The 23,518-nt window shown below is 45.4% G+C and overlaps 1 protein-coding gene across 9 annotated transcripts in view; it reads right to left on the reverse strand.

Moving 5' to 3' along the window:
- SRGAP2 (SLIT-ROBO Rho GTPase activating protein 2) overlaps positions 1 to 23,518 on the reverse strand; it is a 242,007-nt gene that overhangs the window by 46,170 nt on the left and 172,319 nt on the right. For 7 of the 9 annotated variants that reach the window (XM_024750913.1, XM_024750911.1, XM_024750915.1 and 4 more), the window contains 6 exons: positions 23,117 to 23,332; positions 22,416 to 22,544; positions 14,691 to 14,915; positions 10,918 to 11,019; positions 9,497 to 9,694; positions 1,787 to 1,871 (listed from right to left, as the gene is read on the reverse strand). In XM_024750913.1, the coding sequence (XP_024606681.1) occupies positions 1,787 to 1,871; positions 9,497 to 9,694; positions 10,918 to 11,019; positions 14,691 to 14,915; positions 22,416 to 22,544; positions 23,117 to 23,332 (955 nt within the window). The remainder of the gene's footprint in view (positions 1 to 1,786; positions 1,872 to 9,496; positions 9,695 to 10,917; positions 11,020 to 14,690; positions 14,916 to 22,415; positions 22,545 to 23,116; positions 23,333 to 23,518) is intronic. The other 2 variants (XM_024750914.1, XM_024750912.1) reach the window with 1 other exon arrangement.

The following is a 23,518-nucleotide window of genomic DNA, read 5'->3' on the forward strand; positions in this document are numbered from 1 at the left end:
TTGCCTTTAAAGGTTATTAATTGTTGATTACAGTTCAGCTCAACTTGAGCAACACCTCCCCCACCCCAACAGCCTCTCTTACCAAAGGCTCAGCTTTCGTCTGCAAAAATATTATTCAGAGCCATTATTTCTAACATCTGTCCCATTTCCATTCTGGAATATTCATACACATCAATTATCCCTCTGTGGCAAGAAACAAGGGGCTCTTGCGTTAGTGACAAATACATACAGAAGGCAGGGACATGATGACTTGCACACAGGAAGACCTATATTTTTCATTATTGCTAGAACTTGTCATCTTTAGATGAAGGCAACTTGCAGCACTGATGAACAGTCACCAACCTTCACCCCTTCATAGTAGCACACTTGGTGCATGTACGTGTGTTGCAAACACACACACACACACACACACACACACACACACTCTCTCTCTCTCTCTCTCTCCCGCCCTGTTCCCCATCTCACTTATGGGTCATGCTTAGATTATCCTGGCAAAAAGAAATCACAGTTATAACTTGCTTCAAATAGTTCTGGGCTTTTCTTCCTCCGATTCCCCATGGAGCAATCTGATAACTCAAGAGTAAAGATTTTCTATAAGCAAACTTTGGATCTCAATGCATAGACCTGTTCAGCCTGAGTCCCCTGGGTGTTGCGGAGGGAAGACAACAGAAGTTACTTAACAGGCTTTCTTCACATAAAAGAAAATGCCTTAAAAATCACAAGATCAAAGACATTAGAGATAAAAGAATTAATCATCTGGGGGAATCGTTCAGGGCAGGAGAACAGGGTAAGAAGGGCGGGTAGGAGGCTCTGATTTCTGGGGCCACTGAGCCAGTGAGTGCTGTATACTTCCCTAGATTTTGCAGTTGGTCTGAAGAATTTATTTGAGAACGTTAGACCTCTGTGGGTGCAGGTTTTGCCTTTCACTGGTGTTAGAACACCAGTAGCCTCCTCCTCCCTATCTTTAAGTGAGGAGATCAGTGGGGGAGGGAGGAGGGGCAGGGCCTTCAGAGGTGTCCCCAACTTGGGAATCCCATTAATCATAGGATGCTGAGAGCTGGGCAGGAGACCTGGGCAAGGTGCCAAAAACCCCAGGGAAGCTTCTCTTTCAACCCCTGCCTTCAGTTTGACAGCTGAGGAGAGAAAGTCCAGAGTGCCAGTCCGGTCCTCTGCCTTGCTACTTTCCAGGGTCTGGTTAAAATCATCCTATGAGACCAGATAGTCGATTCAGCACCACAGCTTCAGCCTGGCCAAAGCAGGGAGAGGGCTGCCTCTTAGCACCAGGACCCTTCAAAGCAGAAGAAAACCTCTGCCCCACCTTGAAGCTACAGACAGCTGCAGTCTGCCCATCACCCCTGCCCTTGAGAATCCTCTCCTCTTTTCTCCTCAGAGCAGCTGTGTAGCTCACCTCACAGCTCCCCACCTTCTTGCTTCAGCCTCGGTCCTGCTACAAGAGGAGCTGAGAGTTTTCCCAAAGTGTCTGGACAGTAAAGAACCCACCAGCTCCTTGGCCTCAGTAGTGGCAGAGGAGGCGCAGGAGTGGGGCTGGGTGGAGAGCAGGCACGCTCCATTTAAACAAATAGATGATGCACATTAGTGCTTCATTAAGCATTGGCCCTTCCCCATTACTCAAGCGGTCATTTGGGGCGTGTGCTTCCACATCAAACGAGCGAGGAAAAGCAATGCATTCATATAACCAGACTGAGGATGGAGGCGTGTGCTCAGCACTTGGGCCCAGGGCTCGGCCTTCCCTCACTGCCAAATCTCCAGCAGAGCCCACACTCACTCTCTCCCAGGGTTTTCTGGAGAAGGTCGTGCTTGGCTTGTAGCTTGGTGATGAGGTTCCTGCCCTCCAGGTACTCCTTCATTTTCTGTAAGGGAGGAGGATAAAGAACAATCAGTCCTGAAGGAAAAAAAAATCACAGACGCTCAGCTGTACAATTCCCTTTCTAAGAGGGCTTTTGGTTTCTGACCCAATTTCCACCGGGTCCATTTTTTATTTTTTTAAGGCCCTGAGCATCTGAGCAGCTGCTGATTTTCCTGGTGGATTAGTATCCTGCTCTATGTCTTCCTGGGAGCTCCGCGTCAGCCACCATAAGAAGCTATCTCCTCGGGCCCCTCATGCATCTCTTTCAGCTCCTCGGAAGAAAAGCAGGGCGTGGAGGGACTCACTGAGCCCCGCCTTCTTGGTGTGAAGGATACACACCTGTGGCTCATCACCTCCACTGACATCCAGCCCTGCCCGGCCCCTCCCAGGGTGCATTCCTTCACCCCAGGAGCAATGTCAAGGCTCAGCCCCTGCCTGGGCTGCAAGCACCAAGCACAGCATTCAGCGCATCTCTGAGCCATATTTTCATCATTTCAATAGCTTCCTCCTCTATTGTGCAGAGTCTTTGTGGAAAGCTTGGGATTTCTGAGCACACAGAGACAGGGGCTGCCACCCTCCACTTGTATACACACATACTGGCAGTTCCAAACACAAGATGAGGTTTATGGAAATGCGATCCCATCTGCTCTAACAGTCCAAATATGATTGCTGTGCTGTACTTTGTGATTTGACCTCTCTCAACCCTTGTCTGCTCAGCGAGAGACTATGTTTCCCTGGACAATTCATTAAATCTCCAAGACAACTCTATGAACTATGATTATCATTATCCCCATTTTATGGATGAAGGTACTGAGATTTGGAGAGATTCAATAAGTGGCTCTAGGTCAAATGATTAGTGAGTGGTGGAACCAGTATCCACATATGCAGTTTGACAGTACACTGTGTGCTTTTAATCGTTATGATAACGTGCTTGACCCATTATGGTAAAGAGCAGAAGGAGAGAAGCAGAACAAAACTTCATAGTATTGATTCTTTACATATGTGTAGCAATTTAAGAATTTTTAGAGTACTTTAGCATGTATTTGACTCTCACAATAACTCTGTACAGCACACAGGGGAGACATATTATTTCCTCATTACGGATGAGAAGGGGAAGGGGGCATTGTTGATCGACACAAGCCAGTAAGTGGCGGTGTCAAACCTGGATCCCAGGCCTTTGGAGGCCCTCCGTTGTTCACCCAGATGCTCCTGTGTGGAGCTTCGCAAATCTCTGACAGCACTTTCCACCCAGCCCTGTCATGGAGGCTTTGCTGCTCCTACGTCTTTCCCTCCAAATGGTATCCTCTATATGGTCAGAGACTGTGGCGTTCACTATTCTTTGCATCCCTGATGCTTAGTACTGTGCCCAGAAGATAGTAGACGCTCAATAAATGTGTGAAAATGAGTAAATAAATGAACAGTCTCACTCTCCTCTGGATAGAACCTTCCTCAGCAGTTACATACCACGCCCCCAAGTATGCCCCTACTCTCTGAATTAAATAGAAGACAAACAAAAAACAAGCCCTATGACAAATCATTTCTGCTGCTTTCCTCACGACCTGTTCCCTCTGCTCCTTTGTGCTTTTGCATGAGAACACCTGCATGAAAATAGGCTCCGTTGTCACCTTCCCCATCCCATCTGCTCCAGCTGCCAGCTCACCTGCTGTCAGTCTTCCCTGGGTGACATCCTAATCCCCAACCAATGCCTAACTGTGAGGCTTGGAACAGTACTTCAGGGCCCAGAGGCGAAACACCTTCAGGAGACATCCACTGCTAACATCTGAACTGCGAGAGCCCCCTCTTCGGAAGGTTATCCCAAGGAGACTCTAAAGGTGTCCTAATGAGGGAAAATTCACCCAGACACACTGTAACCCTTAAAACAAGACCAGAGTGCTCGGAAAACAGCCAAAATTCTGAAAGGAGATGGATGCAAATTCCCTCCTCTCATTCGTGTATACTTGTGATTCTGGAAATCATCTTTTTCATTCATGTTCACAGTTCACTAGTTAACTCTGGCTGTCACTCAGTGAACCATTAGAATAAATAACAATCTGATAAAGAGGTATGATGAATTAACATTTTGGGTTCCACTAAATCCTGAAGGATCAAAAACTGTGTCAAGGTATGACCTGCCTGCCTAATAGTGGAAACAGTGGTTGGAAGTTTTCCGTCTGGGTCAGCCCGGGTATGGGAAGGTAAAAGCATCCTATTCGCAGGCATGTCATTTATCACTTCCCTATCCCACCCATAAATCCACGCTCATCTCTATGACAGGTAAACTGGGAGAAGTAACCTGGGCTTTCCTGGGAGGAGCTTAGTTAGAAGGCTTCAGCTGCTGCTGTCCAGACACACAGCAAAGGGAGCTGAGATAGCTGACGACAAGGGAGGAATAGGTAGCTTTTCAATGATTTCTGGAGGCCAGGGGGCTAGGAAAAGAACTGTTCATGTGTAATCTCAAAATCCTTCCTTGGGCAATAAGGGTCACTTTCCTTATTTAAACCATGTCCCAATATTAGGTAATTAATTTTATTTCATTCCACTCCCTGTACCGTGCTCCTCTTCAGAAACACCTAAAGGTAAAGTGATTACCTGGAGTTTTCCTCAGTGGAGGAAAAAGGAATGGATCATGGTCTATTCCAGATCACCAAAAATGAAATCAAATTCCTAAAACACAGTCTGACTGCCACACCCCCATATGCCCCTACTCCATTTACACGCAATATTATCAAAACTGAGAATTTTTTCCAAAAGTAGGAAGGGAGGCAGGAGTCTATTGGGTGGTTTGGGGTTTTGCCATTGTAAACCTTAAATTCAGTTTTTACGATCTCACTGATTTCTTTCTAAATAATTCCTAATTGGGTATTAATTGTCAGTGATGAGTTTTATTTATCGAAAGGGATTAGTATAATAATTTTTCTTTCTGAGCCTGCCCTCCCTGACAGACATTTCAGTTGCAGTAAAACGGAGAAGTCTGAGTTGGTATATTCTAGTCCTACCACTTACTAACTCTTCCAACCTTGGGCAAGTCACTTAACTCCCAGAATCTTAGTTTCCCCATCTGAAAAATGGGGATAATATCTTTTTTCACAAGGGTGTTAAAGATGAAATAAGATAACAAGCATGACTGTGATTATTAACACAAGGACTGGCAACTAGCAGGTGCTCAGAAGTGTTCCTTATACAGAATCACCTGCTCAGCCAAAAAACAGTCCTTCTCTAAACTTCTTTGCTTTGTGCTAACACTTAAGAAAGCTCAATCAAAGCATGGTTTCTGGCCTGAAAAAAAAAAGGTTGAGGTACAAGAATGGTTTTCAAATTTAATCTTAAAATACCTCTTCCCTTTGAATATATTCTTTCCATGGTGGTGTAAAACTCAAGGACCTTGCCTAGACCTTGAATTTAATCTGTGAACCCAAGGCCATAAGTATCCACTGCTGCCAGAAGGTGGGGTGGGTGGGAGGAGTGAGCTATGCCTAGCCAGCCCCGTGCACAGAGATACACAGATGTCATTGCTGTGGCTGCTTCCCCACCAACCAAGCATGCTGACATTTCCCCTCCTCCCCGTCAATTTTTAAAGCAGGAAACAGCTGTCAGACAGAATACATAATAGAGCAAATATTTCAACAGGAGCATATCTCCCCACTTTAATTGACAGGGCAGGGGCATTCATGCATTTGTACCTGCTTAGCACACATTTATCAAGTATCTGTTTATTCTTGGAGAATACCAAGATAAAAAAAGGTCTTGGACCTCACCAAGTCTAGCAGTCTTAGAGCACTGTCCATTCAATGGCCAAGGAACTGGCTCCTCTCCAACCTCTTACCTTACCCGAATCTGTCCTCCCAAATTCAGGCAGTTTAGCTTTGTTTATTTTATCAGCTATGAGCCCTCCTTCCACCATTTCATCCCCCATTCAAGAACCCCATACTCCAACCCCCATACAAGGAAATATCTGTAAGGATTTGACAGTACTTGGCTAAAAACAGTGAGCATTACTGCCTATGAGCAGGGAATTGGTTAAATAAATGATGGAACATCCATCCATACAATGAATTTCTTGCAGCCATTACAAAAGGAGGCAGATCTTTTGGACTAATGTGAAGATAATACCCAAAATAAATTAAGTGAAAGAAGCAAAGTGAAGAACAGTATGGATGGTATACTTCTATTTGTATTTCTATTTATTTTATTTCCTTACATTTCTAATGTAATAATATTATATTAAAGGATATATCAGTGGTTGTCTCCACACAGAATACCTCTGGAAGGACACAGAAGAAACTGGTTTCAATCACTGTCAGAGGGGAGGGGAAGTGGGAGTTGGGGATGGGTAGAGGCTTGACATTTTTCTGTATTCTCTTTTGAAATCTTTGCATCTTTTTTAACACTTAAAATAAAAAAGGCAATGGGAAAAAGGTAGACAGTGCTGGATTGTTTGTTACAGAAGACAAATGATACAAAGCCAAGGAGGTCAGAAAATGTCTTCTCACTTAGAGCAAAGAAGGGCAGAAAGCTGAGCTGTTCCTGAGCCTTCCCCTCACCTCAGCTTCCTCAGCAGGGCATAGAGAAGGCCTGTGTCCTGAGACCAGGAGACCAGAAGATCAGAGTTCTGGTTTCAGCTCTTGCTGAGGACTTTAAACAAGCTACCCGTACTTTTTGGATTTTTTTGTTTGTTTTTTCAGTTTTTTTTAAAAAAATCTTTCAAATGAGAAGGTTTGGTTAGATAATTTTTTAAAAACACTTCAAGCTTTAAAATTCCATGATTATTTTCCTGGGACTCTTGCAAACGACTGACCTTTGTAGGTCATGCTTCAAATTTCCAATAGATGTCATCTGGGCAGGTGAATCTCATGACAGTCGAGAGTGGTCAGAAAGCTTTCCTAGCAGCCCTCTGGGTCACTAGGCACACTACCAGGAGAGAAAGCCATGACAAGGGACCTCTTCCCAATCTTCCAGAAGAAGGCAACTTCTAGGACGCGCTACTCTGATGTCTTTGAAGGGCACAGGGAAACACATGGGCAACGTTTGTGGAGACAAAAGACTAAGAAAAGCACATCTGCAGCTGTGCTGGCTTTGTAGGGTTCGGCAAGCACCTGCAGCTGTTCTGGGGAACATGCACGCCCCCTTTTCTTGAATGTCCATTTTGCCACCTCCCAAAAGTCTTTTTATCATGAACTATCTGATGCGTTCCAAACACCAATCACAAAAATGATGAACTCTCTTGTAAATCTGTTACTGGACAAGCCCAGACAAAAGAACCTTCCTGTTAGCCAAGGAAATTTGCACACAATTGTGATAAGTAGCATTATGGCCACAAAAGACAGGAAATGAGTTAGAGGACATCAGTGTATTCAGACAGAGGTGAAAGGATGGGTGGGATTTGGGAGGTCACCAGTTGGAATATGGTCATTCCTGCTCTTACTAAAGGTCAATTTTGAATACAAATGTTATAGCTTCGCTTAAAGCCAAAAAGTAATTTCTGACAGTCTTAAATACAGATTTTTATGTCCAAAATTCTTATTTAATCTTGTTCTGCAATGTAACAAGATTGGGTCATTTAAGTAGTGTTATATCTAAGCAGTCCAGACAGACCAGCCAGACAATCCCAAAAGCCTCTCGAGTATTTAACAACCTCCTGAGATAAAGAAGCTTGCGGAGGTACGTAGCCCTCACTATAGACAGGAAGTTTTCTTCATGTCTGTCCCAGGTTTTTCATGCCTTCATGCTTTTGCACATGCTGCTCTTGCCTCAAGGAATGCCTTTCTCCTCTTGATTCACTCATTGCCTGATCAGCACAGAAGTTACTTTGTATGTAATATTTCCCTAACTCCATTTATCCTGATTGCCATTCATGCACATGTGCATGTATGCACTTAACATTTATTTTTTTAATTACCCAAATCAACCTATTGTAATTGTATTGTAATTGTTTACACTCAGTAAAAAAGAAAGTTTTCCCTTCACAGGCCTAATTCCATCATTCTCCTCTTCACTTTATATTCTTAGCATTCCCAGCTTATATAGCACAGTGTCTGGTACACGGTAGATCCTTAATAAATGATCAATAAACAACTTCATAATATTCAATGAATAAATTAATAGTGATGATGCAGATAATAAATTTTCAGCAATTTTGAGCACTCGCTACAAAACAGGCAATGTGCTATGTATTTTACAAAAATGAATGAATGAGCCAAAATGTCATTCCATTCTTTCTCTGTATAGATTTTAGTATTTTACTCATAAATGTATTAAAGAATGTTATAATTAAATGACTTAGGAAAATATTAATCATCTGTTAAATGAAAGCAGCAGATTATAAAACAATATGTACAGCAGTATCCCATTTTTTATAATAAAATTATAAATGTATGCTCACGTCTGTGTGCACGCATAGTAAAAAGCCTGGAAGAGAATATATTCTAACACTATTATTTCTAGGTTATTGGGATTATGGCTGATTTTTAGTTTCTTTTTACTTCCAGATTCTATATAATAAGCATGTTTTCTTTTGTATTACAAGCAAAAAAAAAAGTTATTTTAAAAGAATAATACTGTTAAATCACTCCCTCTCAACAGTCTTCCCCAGGACTTAAAAAAATTTTTTTTGAAGAATTCTGAGCTTAATTACATGAAAAAACAGATTTCTTCTTGGAAGGAGATAGCAAATCACTAGTGTTCTTAATGGAGAAAGGGCAGTGTTCAAAGAAGAATTAAACAAATGTTTCCAGTTGGAGGAAAAATTCAATTTACTACATGCAGATTGTGTTTCTTGACTGAAAAACAAGTTAATTCCTCTCATTCAGAATCAGTATGCATATTCACTGGCTATATTTCCTCTCACATCTGCAAACTTAATTTCTTCTTAGTCGTCAGAAGATTAGGAAATAAATTTTAGTTCAGGCAATAAATCCTACTTGGCAAGCTCAAAATAACTTAATTATTAAAAAGTAGCACCAAAGACCAGCCAGCAACCTTCCAAAGGACTGTTAACACTACTTAAAAAAAATTGGGTTCATCTGTCTAAAAGAGGACTGGGAGATGCATGAGTAACAAAATATAATGTTTTAGAATTCTATGCAAACCAACAATGCTACACATTACCTGTCCCTTTGAATTTCATATGGCTTCCTTTTGAAGCCATAATTATGAAAAATAATTTCCCACTTTAAATTATAAAGTAATATCATATCATATCAACTAGGAAAGATTACAGACTTTAAAAACAAGACATGTGTTAGCCAAAATATTTCAACGTAGTTCTCAAGAACCAAGAGATGCAGTCCCCCTTTTACGACCCCTAGGGATGAGAAGGAAACTTTCAAACAAAAGCTTACTAGCTGGTTAAAAAAGTCTTCAAAAAGAAAATATTCTTGGTAGTGTACTTGGGGCCATCCTTTCTCTTGGGGGTCCCTGTTAGATATACAACGTGTGTATATTTGTGTCTTTAAGTGTAGGGGTGGTCTCTGAACATGCCCAGATCCAAGTCAAGATATTCAAAGACTTGATATCCTGCAAGACACTGGATAAGATATCCTGCAGACACTTGACAAGGACACTGGGATCCAAATGGCCTGTGTGTGCTGCAGTGCCTAAAGATGATCTTTAAAGGCCACTGAACCCCCTCACCGTGAAATAGAACTGCTCTGTCTCTTGCTGGTTGGCTCTCCTCTTGGCAATGCTGGGTTTGCTCATGAAGGTTTCTGAGACCGTGGACTTGACGGATTCCATAGAGTTGCTGTACTGGAAGCAATCGGACACATCAAAATCCTCGACGGTCACAATGTCCTGGATGGTCTGCAGAGTGGCCTCCATTGTCTTCTTTACCTGCCATGATAAGGGCCAACATAATGCATGAGGGGCAGGCTGCAAAACAAGAGGTGATGGAGAAGCTTGGAGAAGCGGGAGAGAAGTGGGCTGAGGAAGGAGGGAGGGGACTGTCAGAGGGTGCGGGTCTGCTTCCCATTGGACGGTGCTAAGTGAGTGATAAATATCACACGGACCCTACTCTCTCCAGTGAGGCCCTAAAACCACTGCTCCCTTCACGCTACATGCTTGACCCAGCTATTTAATGTTCACTTTTTAAATTTAAGATTAGCTCTTCGTGGGCTTCCCGGGTGGCACAGTAGTTGAGGGTTCGCCTGCCGATGCAGGGGACGCGGGTTCGTGCCCCGGTCCAGGAGGATCCCACATGCTGCAGAGCGGCTGGGCCCGTGAGCCGTGGTCGCTGAGCCTGCACATCTGGAGCCTGTTCTCTGCAGCGGAAGAGGCCACAACGGTGAGAGGCCCACGTACCGCAAAAAAAAATTAAAAAAAAGATTAGCTCTTCGTTATGCTGGACGTGCTAAGGGAGAGAGGATGAAACAAATCCAAACCAACCCCATCATACAAAGAGCTGGTTAAAAATGTATGATGGGCCTGGTCCCGCAATGCCCCAGGTTCTGTTTCCTGACCTTCCACAAATGAATGAACCTGTTTGCCCACGTGCAAACTAAGTGACCCATCCCCAGGCTTTCCTGATCTTACCGGGGAAAGTCAGACTTACTGAGATGCCAGGTGAGAAGTCACATGAGCTCAAAAGAAAGGAGCTGATAATTAATCATACTGCCCTTTTAACTGGTTGTTGAAAGCCAATACGTTGGGCCCAGAAGAAAGTCACCCTTTTCTAAGAGGATGGAGATATTTGAAGTGTCAAAGTCAAAGGCCTCTGTTTGTTTGAAAATGCTGGAAAAAGCCAGGCATGAGGGGGTGGTTTCAGAGACACAATATTGTTCACACAGCTGCCAAGTGCCATTTTGATTAAATGTGCAAAGGGGGGAAAAAAGCATTTTGCAAAAGCTCAAAATAGAGCTCAACCTTTGGCAATGCAAGAGCAACTTCCTGGAGTTCAAGGGCAGGATGTAGCAGAAGGGGAAAATCCAAGCCTACATTTGGCTACGAAATGTTTGCAGCAGCCCGGACATTCTCTGCATGGCTCCGTCCACCTGCTCCCAGCCGGGCAGCAGCAAGAGGTTTGACAGGGAAACTCAGAGGGTGGTTCTGAGTCTCACCTCTTCGTTCTCAATCTTCAGGGTGGATAAGCGAGATTGTAGCTGTTGGCATCTCTGTACCAGCTCACTCTGGACGGGCTGCTGGGCACAGAGCTGGGAAGCCTGCCAAAAGAAAGCAATACTAGGTCAGGAAGGGGACACAGTTCTTTTGTCAGAGTCCCATTACTGTTAATAAAACTACTTATATTCAAGCTGCAAACCTCGCAAATTCTATGTTAAAACAAAATCCAAAGCCAAAGTGCGTAGACCTCTTCCAGGACCAAATAGCACAAGAAAGGAATGAGCAATGGAACCTGTTCGGAAAGATCTCTCTCTCTCTTTGGAGCCCACCTCCAGCCTAGTGCTTGGCAGACGCAGGTCTACACAGGGCCTTCGGCTCCAAGGAAGCTGGAGTTAGGGCAGAGAAGAGTGCCTTAGGCAGCCCAGCTCCAGATACACAAAGCTTTGGCACAGTGAGGACTTCCTGCCAGAGGTCCAAGTGGCCACCTCGCGGGCCCCTCCTTCATTCCCCGCTGTACACCAGAGTGAAAGCAGGAGAGAAGTGGGTCAGGAGGCTAACATGCCGCTGTTGGCAGCCAGCATGTGTTTATAAATCTGGGCCGTGCATGAGAGCTCTGACTCAATGAGAGAAAGCGTGAAGCCAGGAACAAGTCCACGGGCTTTGCTAGAGGGCCCCAGAGGGCACGGAATCTTGTGGAACTTGGCATTTTCAAAAAGCCATCGTTTTACTACAGATCTTCACCAGATCTGTGTGGGAGAGAAGTCTGCCCTTCCCCCCAAGGATCGCTGTCAACAAGCTTCCCCCTGTGTGAGGGGGATGGCTGAGCCACTGTCTCCTGATGGGCCCATGGCGATGGCATAGGTGTGAGGTCACCCACAATCCCCAGGATGACAGATGAGGAACAGAAGGCTGGCAGATTGGGAGGCAGGACCACGTGGAGGCAGCTCCTGTCACCTTGCCACCACGTGTCCTTTAGCCTCTCGTCTGCGAAGAGACATCTGGATAGAACTGGCCTCCTCCTTCCCCAGCAGTGGGCACATTCACATGCTCAAGACCATTTTCTTGCTTGAAAAGACAAAACCTCTCTTCAAATGGAGGGGGCTGGGACTTGACCTTTTCCTCCATTGACTTTTAAGCTCTCAACTGACTTGACCTCCTCCCCCAGCTGAGAGGCTGGCCTGAGCCAGCTCTCAGATCTGAAGCGAGCTGACTTCATTCTGGCTCTTGCATAAGCAGACACAATGGAGAAAGCTCAGTGGCCAGGATGGGTTAGTGCCAGTAGTGAAACTCTCTGGCTGCCTGATGTCACTGGTCAGGCATTCAGAGCCCCACAAGTCTCTGGGGGCACCAAGGGTAGAGCCAAGCACCTCCTCCTAGTACATCTGAGAGTGCTTGGCATCAATTCATGTGCTGAGTGCCCCAGAACACCAATCAGTGTCGGGCCTTGGCCAATTTCAGGGCTTCTGCTCAAAATGCCATCCGAACTTTGGCCCTAGTTCAAGGACTTCCAGGCAGCTCCCTCTTGTTGCCTCCACAGTCTACAGACAGCCCTCAATGACTGGGGATAGATGGCTGCTTTTCCACTCACATGAAGGCTAGGCTGGAATGCAAAACCTTTGTAAGATCTAGGACTGGCCCTGGCCCCTGCCTGGCCCAGCCACTGATCAGCTACATCACACAAAGGGAGGCCCTGGGCAGAAGACTGAACTATTGATTTTTAAAGTAACTTCAACGTAGCAGGGAGGAATCATGGAGGGAAAACCACCTCCATGCTAGTTTCTTTAAGAAGCAGCAGGGCTGCTGATGCATGCTTTGGCAGTGGTCCTCTATCGGGGTGCAAGGTAATGCATTCCAGCTGTGCTCTGGAGTATGGAAATGAGGCTCTGACAGGGCTAGGAGGGGGCCTGAGCACCCAGCATTTGGAATCCCCCTTTATGGAGACAAGCTGTTTGGCTTAGAAGGCATCTCAGTCAACACCAGAAAATGTATCACTCCACTCAGCTGGTCCCCAAGTTCCACTGCTTCTTGGGAAGGAATCTCTGTGGCAGCTGGAGAAGGAACTTGGAAGGCAAGTTTGACCAGAAGCCAGGGCAGGTGAGGAATGGGGCTTCCTGGGGCTTGGTGACACACCAATACACCCTCGTATTCTAATTGCACATGCTGCCATCTCACTTCCCCATCTGTTCAGATGCTGCATTTCCTAAGCCACAGCAATGGAAACAAACTGTAAATGGTCTGGTTTTCCCCAAGAAGGAGAGAAGGAAAGAAACCATCTCCATATTTTTGTCTTTAGGATAGAAATGTCCCACTCTCCATGGTGGCCTATTGATGAGAGCAAATCCGCTGGTTACAGTATAACAGTTGTCATTCTGGAGGAGGGTTTTCTAAAAAGCATCTGGATGCTAATCTTAACAGAAGCACCACTCCCTTGTTGAAAGGGCATTGCTGTTTTTCCATCACCCAGCATTCATTCCTCCTTCTTCTGATAACTTTGGACTGACTGTCCTTTGCTGGGAACATTCCACTCACAACTCAGGCTATGTGCTTTGGATGGGGCTCTCCCCAACTTGGGGATGCAGTGTGTGACCTCCGCATAAGCCAATCAGCCGACTGCAGATACCAGCCACAGTGACTGGGGATAAGCACGTCACCCAATCAGGACCAAGGAGACACAATGAGACTTTTGTGGGGGCTTCTAGGAGGGAAGCAGATACTCTTTCTGCTGGATTTCAATCTACAAGGAGATAAGGCTGGAAATATAGTCACCTTGCCCCCACGGGATAAAAGCCTGTTTGAGAATAGAGCCAACACACAGGATGTGAAGCAGAAAGAGAAAAACTAAGTCTTGATAAAATTCCCACTCTTAAACCCAACCATGCCTGAAGATCCATCTTGAGCTTTTCTATTATGTAAGCCTATACATCCTCCTCCTGATTTGACCCACAGGTCAAATGGTGGCTCCTACCCCAGCAATAAGATTCACTTTGATTTGTATGTACAACCACCAGAAGAGAAACCACAAGGTTCACAGTAATGAAAACCAAAGAGCTTCTCACTCCTCTCACTTCGGTTTATTTAGGCCCTTCTTGTTTTAGTCATCGGAGGTGAAAAGTCATAAACAGGGCTCCCATGTTCGTGCACTGCTGCCTGGATAGCCATTCTTAGGGTTGACATCTTGGCTCCTGTCCTTTCTGTAGGTACCCATTCTTTTTTTGTTCAATACCCAGGCAAAACTATACCTTTTATCACAATCTTCTAAACCCAAGAAAATTAGATCCTTCAGAACTCTGCTGAGTGACAAAAGATCACGTCATCACCCTGCTTAGCCCTCCGTCCCCATCAGAAGCCTTTAGTATCTGGCACCATCTCAGCTCTCACTTCTTTCAGCCTCACCACTTGGGAGGCCTCCATCTCTCTCCTTCCCTTTTGCCATACTGAACTGTTGGTAGCTTTTAGAACACGCTGGCTGTTTTTCACCTCCTCTGATCCTGCTGGTCCCTCTGGATGCCCCTCCCTGTGCATATTTCTAACTCTCAACTCAGCGGACTGTAAGCTGCCTGAGGGCTCTAATCCCCCTTGTCTGCGGTCAAGCCTAGTGGATGGCAGGCACCCAGGAGCTGTTTGCTGAATGGCTGGAAAGGGCTTCACCCACCGGACATGAAGCCAGACCCAGGCCTCGCCTTCCCCCGAATAACATGGCTTGAGTGCAGTAAATCTAGACACAAGTGAGCTCAAGCTCCTTGGGTACATGCGGGTGGGAAGAGGGTCTCACCATGTCCCCCATGTGTGGCTGGAACTCAAACTTCATAGGTGGACAGAAGACATTGTTGTACATCTCCATGAGGCGCTGCTTGTCACTGGTGGCATCGAGGTTTTCTACAGCATTCTCGATGGCGTCCAGACCCTCGTGCTTTGACTGTTCCAGATTCAACTCAGCGGAAAGGAAGGTGCGTAGCGCGCGGTTCAGGCTGGCGTGGTAGCCTAAGTCACAGCACTGCTGTGGAACGGAGAAGGCACGTGAGCAAACCATGGACAGCCCCAGGGCTTGGCAGAGGGGGAGGGTGGTCCCCAGGGCAGATCTGATTCTGTCAACAAGACTAGCTGTGCAGCCGGAAGAGGGCTGACCCTCCACGATCTGGGTGATATTTCTCAGTTCTTGACTCCCAGTTTGATATGGAGGACTCCTTAGAGGACTGTGAGGTGGGTGGAATGAAGAGGACTCATTGGGACAAAATGAAATTACGTAATCATGCTCTTCAGTAAACATAAAAGAGTTGGGAGTTAAGGAGAATATTCTTCTATTTTCAGGTTCATCTGGGGATACCACTGTAGCAAAATTCAACATAAAAATATAGCCTGCCACTGCCTCAGGGTTACTGTGATTTAGTCACCATATACCAATCAAGCCAGGCCATTTCAGCATTCAGGTTCAGAAATCAGAGGTGGTGCAAGAGAACTCCAGGTGAGAGAAGAAACGAATGTGTGTGGGGGCGCCGACCCTACTGGTCGTCAACCCCCGCCTCCGGCAAACTCTCAACGTTCTAGGACAGGCCTTACTTGTAGATTAGGATTTCTGTACTAAAGCTCCTGCGTGACAGCATTTATGAGATCACAAATTTCTAAACATAAGCCTTACTGGGAAAATTCACATCAGCTAAAGGATCCTGATTGAAGTAACATGGGGAAAAAAAAGTGCTATGAAAGAGGCAATAGTATAAAAAAAACACTGGAAGTCAAGCAACCTTGGAAAAGCCACTCCAAAGCCACTCCACATCCCTGAACCCGTATCCTCAACTGTAAAATGAACAGAGTTGGCCAGGTCATTGGTTTTCAAGCTGTAGCCCAGAGCTCTATGGTTCTGTGCTCAGGCTGCCCTTGAGAAGGGGGTAACAGGGCAGCCCAACTAGCAGGACTTGGAGCCTCCTACCCCTGCTTCAACCAAACCAGCTCTGCTCTTGTTTTCTATTTAATATATTGGGATTCTATGTAAGGCCTGGTTTGAGAAAGAAGTCTTCTGCTAGAGAAAAAGTCTGAAAATACTTGGACTAAATGTAATCCCTGAGGCCCTCTTCAGCAATGGCATTCTGTAACTCTATGACAATATTCCCCATCCCTCCCAAAGGACCCAGAGATCCAAATTCCTTGGCCATCTTTTATCCCCTCTATTGCTTAAACAGCTTTGAGATTCAGAACTTGAGGAGAATTATCAGAGAAGAATCTACGGATAGAGTAAGACCATCTGCCTGATTGCCATTTCATTCCATAAGCAGGCATTAACTTAACTCTTCCCCCAGCCTTTCCCCCTCTTCATGATCACATTGGGACCAGCCACTATTGGGGAAGAAAAAGCATGTGATGTGCCTCCTCCTCCCAGCATCTAACAAGAAGCTCTGTGACAGAGTGCCTGTCGGGCTGGGCTCTGGATTCAGTGCCAGTGGGCCCTGGCAGGTGCCTGGCTGTGCGGAAGAACAGCATTTACAGCTTAACTAGAGGCGGAGGATGGAAAGACATTAAATTCAGTTGGGAGGGAAGCTAGACAAAAGCGGCTGATTGGGAGGCTGCACGTGCAGGGGCACTTCCTCCTCTGGGAGATGCTGCTGGTCTAGCCAAGCTTCCCTTGAACCTGTAAACCTTCTTGACTAGCTCTGTGTAGACCCTGATGATGAACTCCATGCCTGTAAGTCTGATGAACAGAAGTAATGCTGCCCACAGGGCTGAGCAGGTACGTGGGGGTGGGGGGAGCTTTTCAGGGCAGAAGAGAATTAGAGGGAGGCAGTCTTCGTAACCTTTACATATTTTTGGTAACTCCCCTTTCCTCTCCATTCTCACTCCTTCTACCCTAGTTCATACTCTTACCGTCTTACATTGCTGTTTGCTTCACTGTCCTCAAATATGGTTTTTGTTATGCCTACTCCCTGCTGAAGAACCTATAATAGCTCTCATTTTTCTTCCAAAGTACCGTCCACCTTCCTCAGTTGGGAAATTTAAAAATGCCTCCAGGGACTTCCCTGGTGGCGTAGTGGTTAAGAATCTGCCTGCCAATGCAGGGGACACGGGTTCGATCCCTGGGCCGGGAAGATCCCACATGTCGCAGAGCAACTAAGCCCATGCGCCACAACTACTGAGCCCACGTGCTGCAACTACTGAAGCCCGTGCGCCTAGAGCCCATGCTCTGCAACAAGAGAAGCCACCGCAATGAGAAGCCCGTGCACCGCAACGACGAGTAGCCCCCTCTTGCCACCACTAGAGAAAGCCCGTGCGCAGCCAAAAAAAAATAAAATTAAATATAATTTAAAAGCAAATAAATATTTAAAATAAATTTTTAAAAATGCCTCCATTTACTAAGTGTGCTTACTATATATATGCCAGTGTGCTAAGAGCTTTATGTATATTCTACAGTTTAATCTGCATAGTAACTGCAGTGAGGTTGGTATTATTTTAATTTTCCGGACTAGAAAGCTGAGGTTCAGTGAAGTTAAGCAAGGTCAATAGCCAGAACAAAGTGTAAGCTGTCTTCAGTCTGACCGTCTAACATCATCTCCCTCTATTTTCTTCTTCAGACTCTTCTGTTCTAATCCAATGGTATACTTTGTTCAGGGTCAAGTATTAGAAAACCATAGGCCTCAAATCAGCTGTATGACCGTAAGCAAGCTACTTAACCTCTCTGAGCCCCACATGGGGATAACGCCAGCCTCAGAGGTTGTTGTGTGGCTGATACACATTTAAACATATCTGGCACCATGCAGACACTTAAACACCAATCGCCAATATCTCCAAATCCACTTTCAGCTCCCAGCATTCTCTCCTCCTAAAATGTTTCTCACTCCTTTCACCTGGGAACTGACCCAATCTTCAAGATCCAAATCAAATTCTCAGCCCCTAGGAAGCCAGCCAGCCCTGCAACTCTGGCATATATTGACCTTGGCCTCCACTCAGAACAACATTCTTCTGTAGCCCTCATGTGACACAGAATGACACTCCCTCATTCTGTGACTCGCCATTTCACATCGCCCCACAGAAGGCAAGAGGGCTTGGCCAGTGTCTTGTTCCTTCTTTGCATCCCTCACCATTAGGCCTTGCTCATAGTAGGCATTTAATAAACATCAGTTGATTGATTGATGCCAGGAATACAGATTCTAGCCTCCCAGGAAATAATCTACTTAGGCTGAATACTGATCTAAGTCAGGTGGGCAGATGCGGCCACTGAAGCCTTTTGTTTTACTCAGTCTGGATGGCCTTTGGAAGACATGGAACTTTCTTGGGCCAGTCCACTGTCTCTATTATACAACTGCTCTGTAGCTTCTCTGTGTCAGCGCGTGGGGGTCTGACTCACAATGTGCCCTCCGGCTCCTCTATGCCTCCAGCCAACCAGGGAGATTCAGAATAGGTTTTCCAGAGCCTTGGCTCTCCACATATCTGAAAGGGCAAGAGCCAGAAACTGAGGCTTCAACAAAGAAGCAACTTCTCGCAAGTTTAGGTAAACAAGATTTGAATATTTCATCCCTGTTCCTGGTAGAATCCCAGTGAGTAGAGGCAGCACATTATTTTGCTCACAATGGGGACAAAGTATGCTTTCCATGGCTTCTGATGAGCTCTGTGGCCATGCCGGGCTCCCCGGCCATTTCTGGGTTATATAAATGTTTGATGAAAACTCAGGGGAAATCAAATTTTTATAAGAACTTAATGATAGCCCTTCCAGATGTGTGATGATTTCAACTGACAGCTCATTAACCCTTTACCAGCTGATAGTCTCACCCAGAGACTCTAGAGAAGGCCTAGAAAGGAAACACCCACTTCAAACTTCTACGGAAGCAAGAAATAATTGCCCTTAATAAAATGTCCTATTGAGAAAGCTGGGTTCCCTCCTGTCTGACTTGGGTGCACATGGTGTCACAGATTCTCTGCCCACACACACAGCACTCACAACACTCCATGAGGACAATGCCCGGTTCTTCATTCCTCCATCTGCTCCTGGGGGAGAGAAGCACATTCCAAGGAGCCTGTGGTTCTTAGACTATCTCAAGTCACTTCAGAATATCTTCTTGGTTTTCCTGGTGTGTGTCAAGATGTCTCATGTAGACTCCTAAAATCTGAGATTAAATCTTATACTATATAATAAAAAGAAGTCAAGGGCTAGTCCTTGTGTCAACGGACTGACATCGACAAAAATCACTTCTTTCACTCATCCTCGATGCCTTACCACACACTGAGCTTCGACACCGCCAGGAAGGAGGCAGAATGGTGTCCGTAACAGATGGCAATGGACTGGCACGAGATTCATCCCACATCTTAAAGCAAGTTCTGGATACTGGCGAGATCAGGATGTCACGGGACCCGGGCTCCCCACTCACTCCTGCTCTAACTGTTGGCTCATGGCCAAAGCGTCCTTTTGGCCATTTTTATGGCAACAGATCAGCAAGAAAAAGCAAGAAACTAACTGATACATGTAATAACATGGATGCAGCTCAAAAACATCATGCTGGGCAAATGAAACCAGATATAAAAACATATATACTATATAAAAGTCCCATCTTTGTGAAGTTCTACAACAGGCAAAACTAATTCACAGTGAAAGAAATCAGAACAGTGGTTGCCTCAGGGTGCGGGATTGATTGGGAAGAGAAAAGAGGAACTTTCTGAGGTGATGGAAATATTCTACATCTTGATAGAGATGTAAGTTAAGAGGGTATAGGATACTCCACAATTTGCAACTTAACACTTCAGTTCAGTGCAAATTAGATCTCAATGAGAACAGTGTTGAAAGGCATAAAAAGGAAAAACATCTTGGCTTAGGAGATCATCTTCTTCCTCCTGCTATTCCTTTCTTCCTTCAATAAACAGATTATGTGCTCAGCTACTCAGCAAGCCCTATACTTATGTATGTACGTATGAAGATAAAGAGGAGACTTGGTTCCTGCCCTCATGGAGCTTATAGAGACTAAAAGACATTCCTCTGTTCTTAGTGCAGTGGCTCTCAAACATTTTTGACCTCCAACTTAGTAAGAAATACATCTTATATTGTCTCTCTCTCTCTCTCTCTGTCACACACACACACACACAATAGTTTCACCGAATAGAACTTAACCTTACTAGTATGATGCTCCCTGATATTTTCGTCCCCATTCTGTTCTAGTCTATTCTATCCTAGTGTAGTGTATTCATTAAAAAAAATAATAAATCAAACCCATAAAAATGATTTCATGACTCCTCTAATGGATCATGACCTACGGTTTGAAAAAACACTGTCCTAGGGCCCCCTGTGCTTAGCCCTGGTGCTGCAATTAGCCAGTTACATAGAAATGATTTGTCTGTATGTCTGTGAATACCTCTAGAGTAAGAACTACTTTATTCTTTTGTACCCCTGATGCTGCTGAGCACATAGCTTCATCCCAAGTAATACTTAACGAACATTTGTAGAGCAGAATAATGTAAGCTTTTTTTAAAAAAGAGTAATTAATTTCACCCAGGAAAAACACAAACAACAAACAAACAAAATAAAACAAGAGCAACTATCCGTGTGGCCTGGAATGCTACCAGCCTGGACTTGATCATAGTAACCTAGACCCATGCCCTGGCTGAGCACCACGGAGGCTGGCAGACTGCTTTTTCATGGCACCTCACACAGCACCCTGTGAAGACGGGCTCTTAACAAACTTCTTTTTTTTTCAAATGATGAGAATAAGAAGCAAAATAGCTTGCTTCTTGGACTGATTTTAAAATACCCACTCAAATTTGATGGAGGCTCTGTGACTGACTTAGCAGTAGCCCCTCTCTTCCCCTGAGGTCAGGGTTTTGGTGAAAGGGTAACAAAACCTACCCTGGGGGCAGAAGAAAGAGAAAAGGACAAACCAGTAGCAGAGGTGTGGCGGACCGCCCAGGCTGATTTTTTTTATCGAATGTGAGATAAATAGCAGAAATTGAGCACAAGAAAGAAGTGATTCTCTTCCTCATGCTGAGAACAGGCCTCTCTCCCAACAGTGAGGAGCTGTTCCCCTGAGGAGGAGAAAGGATCCTGTCTAGGGTCCTGACCTCCATTGAAGGACAGTGTTCAGATTGGCATCAACAAGCAGAGAGAACAAAGCAGGGCCTGAACAGGGATCAGGGCTCCACTTCCCCAGCAAGACAATGACACCCGGGGCATTAAGGGGCTGAAATCTACTGACTCAAAAAGCCCTGGCTGAAGGGAGACATAAATCTGTATTTTAGAAACTTTCTCCAAGCAGCTCCAATGTGAGGCCAGATTTAAGCACCCAATGATCTAGCCTAATTCTTCAGTTTGCCAGAGGGTGGAGGGGAGACAAAGCAGAGCTCCAAACCAGTTCCACGACAAGCCCCGGATCACCCAGCTAGTTACGCAATGGTGAATCTTAGACCAGAACCACACATGACATTGTGAAGTGTGGCAGGTTCATTCACGGAGAAACCAAGGTAGACAGGCAAGTATGTGAGGTCTGGCCAGAGGCTTGCAAAAAAACCCAGCTGCTGCTTGCTGACAGCCAGAGGCAAATATCAGGCCTCGAGAGGAGACTGGCCAGGGTCTGCCTGAAGCCCTGGGACGCTTATGCTGAGTCGGCTGGCTCCAGGCCCCTCACTTTGATGACAGGAGAGAGAGGTGAGGAAGGGTGTGTACTTACGCAGCTGCAGTCAGGGCTGGCTCAGAACTGGGCCAGACTGGAGTTTGCAGGCGAGATCGACTGCAAGACTTAACTATAAGGTGTGAGGAGAAGCAGCAGGAGAAACGAGGCCGAGGCTGAGCCATAAGGCCAAAGACAAAATCCTTATCCCTTGTGCCTGCCCCATGCAAAACACATGAGCCTCATGTCCTGCTTCTCTCATCATATTTGTGCCACAGCGAGAAGTATGGGTCACATGTCAGAGGCATCTGGATACCTTCCTGACCAGGACTCTAATTTGCAGTTTAACTTTGGGCAGGAACCCTTTTGACCCCTACCTAGATTCCTTATCTACAAATTGGAGATAGTAGTATTGATCCCAAAGGGTGACAAGACAATCAAATGAGATAATATTGAGAAATATTAAGTGCTATATAAATATAAGGTATGACATTCTAACACTTTAGCTCTTGTCACTCACTTCTATGGGCAAGTACCTGATCTAAGGGAATATTTCCTAGGAGACAGAAGTGCACAGTGGTTGTGAGCCTGGGTTTAGAAACCAGACCTAGGTACCAATTTTCCTTCTGTCACTTATTAGCTGACTCTGGGTAAGTCATCTAAACTCTCTGAACTTTAATCTGTAACAGTGGAGGTAATAATGCCTTCCTTCCAGGATTCCAGTGAGGACTGAATGAAATAAATTATGAAGTGCTTTACCTGGTACCTGGTACATGGCAAGCCCCTGAGGGATCATGGCTACCATCTTCATAATTGTTCTCAAAATGCTTTACGATGCCTGAGTAACAGAACTGGGGGACTCCTGACCAGATCTTCGAATCCAGGAAAGAGGCGCCCTTGTACCCTTGGCTTTAAGCACTTACATCAATAAGGTCAGACAGGTCGTGGATGTAGTACTTGAAGACAGATGCGTTGGTTGCTTCCAAAGCCAGTAAGTACTCATTCCGGGCTTTAATGGCCTTCAGCTTATTCTCTGTATACTTGGCTTGGCGCTGAAAAGGAAACAAAAGTTCAATTTTACTTTTCTTTTTCTTTTTTAAAGAGGGGAGATTGTTCTCTAAAAGATGGAAGTACGGCACATTCGAGAACCACAATTGTGCTGCTACTCCCTATGCGCGTATGCCTTAAATTGGGTTCTAATTCTGTTTAATGAGATTCAAGGGTATAATGTAGATCAGTCCAGGAAAGGTTAATGAGGCTCCCTACTTTAGATGCGTGTCCCACTTTGGTTCTATCTGTAAATTCCATTCTCCATCCTTACGCCGCGACCCTGAAGGAGGTGTCGCTATATCTGCCTCTGAACACCTGATATCTGAAGCCAAACCCTACGGTTCCCCTCCCAGGCTTAGGAAAGGCAACTACTGTTTCTTGTTTGTCTGCTACAGATGCCCAAGTTCTTCCAATACCTAGGATTTTTTCCAGGGCAGAAAGCAAGGTCATTAGGCACTAAAGGAACCCAGAGCTTCCTAGTTCTGCTCTCCACAGGGCTTACTGGAAAATTCCCATAGGTCCTGACTTCCAGAATGTTCCTTCCCAGCCCCTACAGTTGTCAGAGCCTACACACCTTCTCCTTCATCTTCTCGATCTTCTTCACTGAGCTCCTCCGGACATGCTTCTCCTCAATGCGGACGTTGGATGTGGAGTCAGGGGAGCGTGGGGTCTGCCGGTCCTCCTGCTTTACGGATTTTCCAATTTGCTTCTCCTCCTGCTTCTCCGCCTCCTTTAGCTTGCTCTGAGCACTGATGCTGTCGGCATTGTACATGTGATATGTCTTCATGACCTGTAAGACACCGCCCACCCCCACCCCTAGAGGTCAAGCCAATGGGGTCAATTCTCTGTTTTACAGGCTAAGAGACTCAGCTGGACCTCTCCCCCATGAAGCAATATCCTCATATCCTTAAGGGCAAAATTCATACGGTTTGGTTCAGCAAACTTTCTATATGAAAGACCACTCCAAAGCACAGGA

The sequence above is a fragment of the Neophocaena asiaeorientalis genome, unplaced genomic scaffold (assembly GCF_003031525.2).
Source record: "Neophocaena asiaeorientalis asiaeorientalis breed wild unplaced genomic scaffold, Neophocaena_asiaeorientalis_V1.1 scaffold67, whole genome shotgun sequence".
NCBI lineage: Eukaryota > Metazoa > Chordata > Mammalia > Artiodactyla > Phocoenidae > Neophocaena > Neophocaena asiaeorientalis.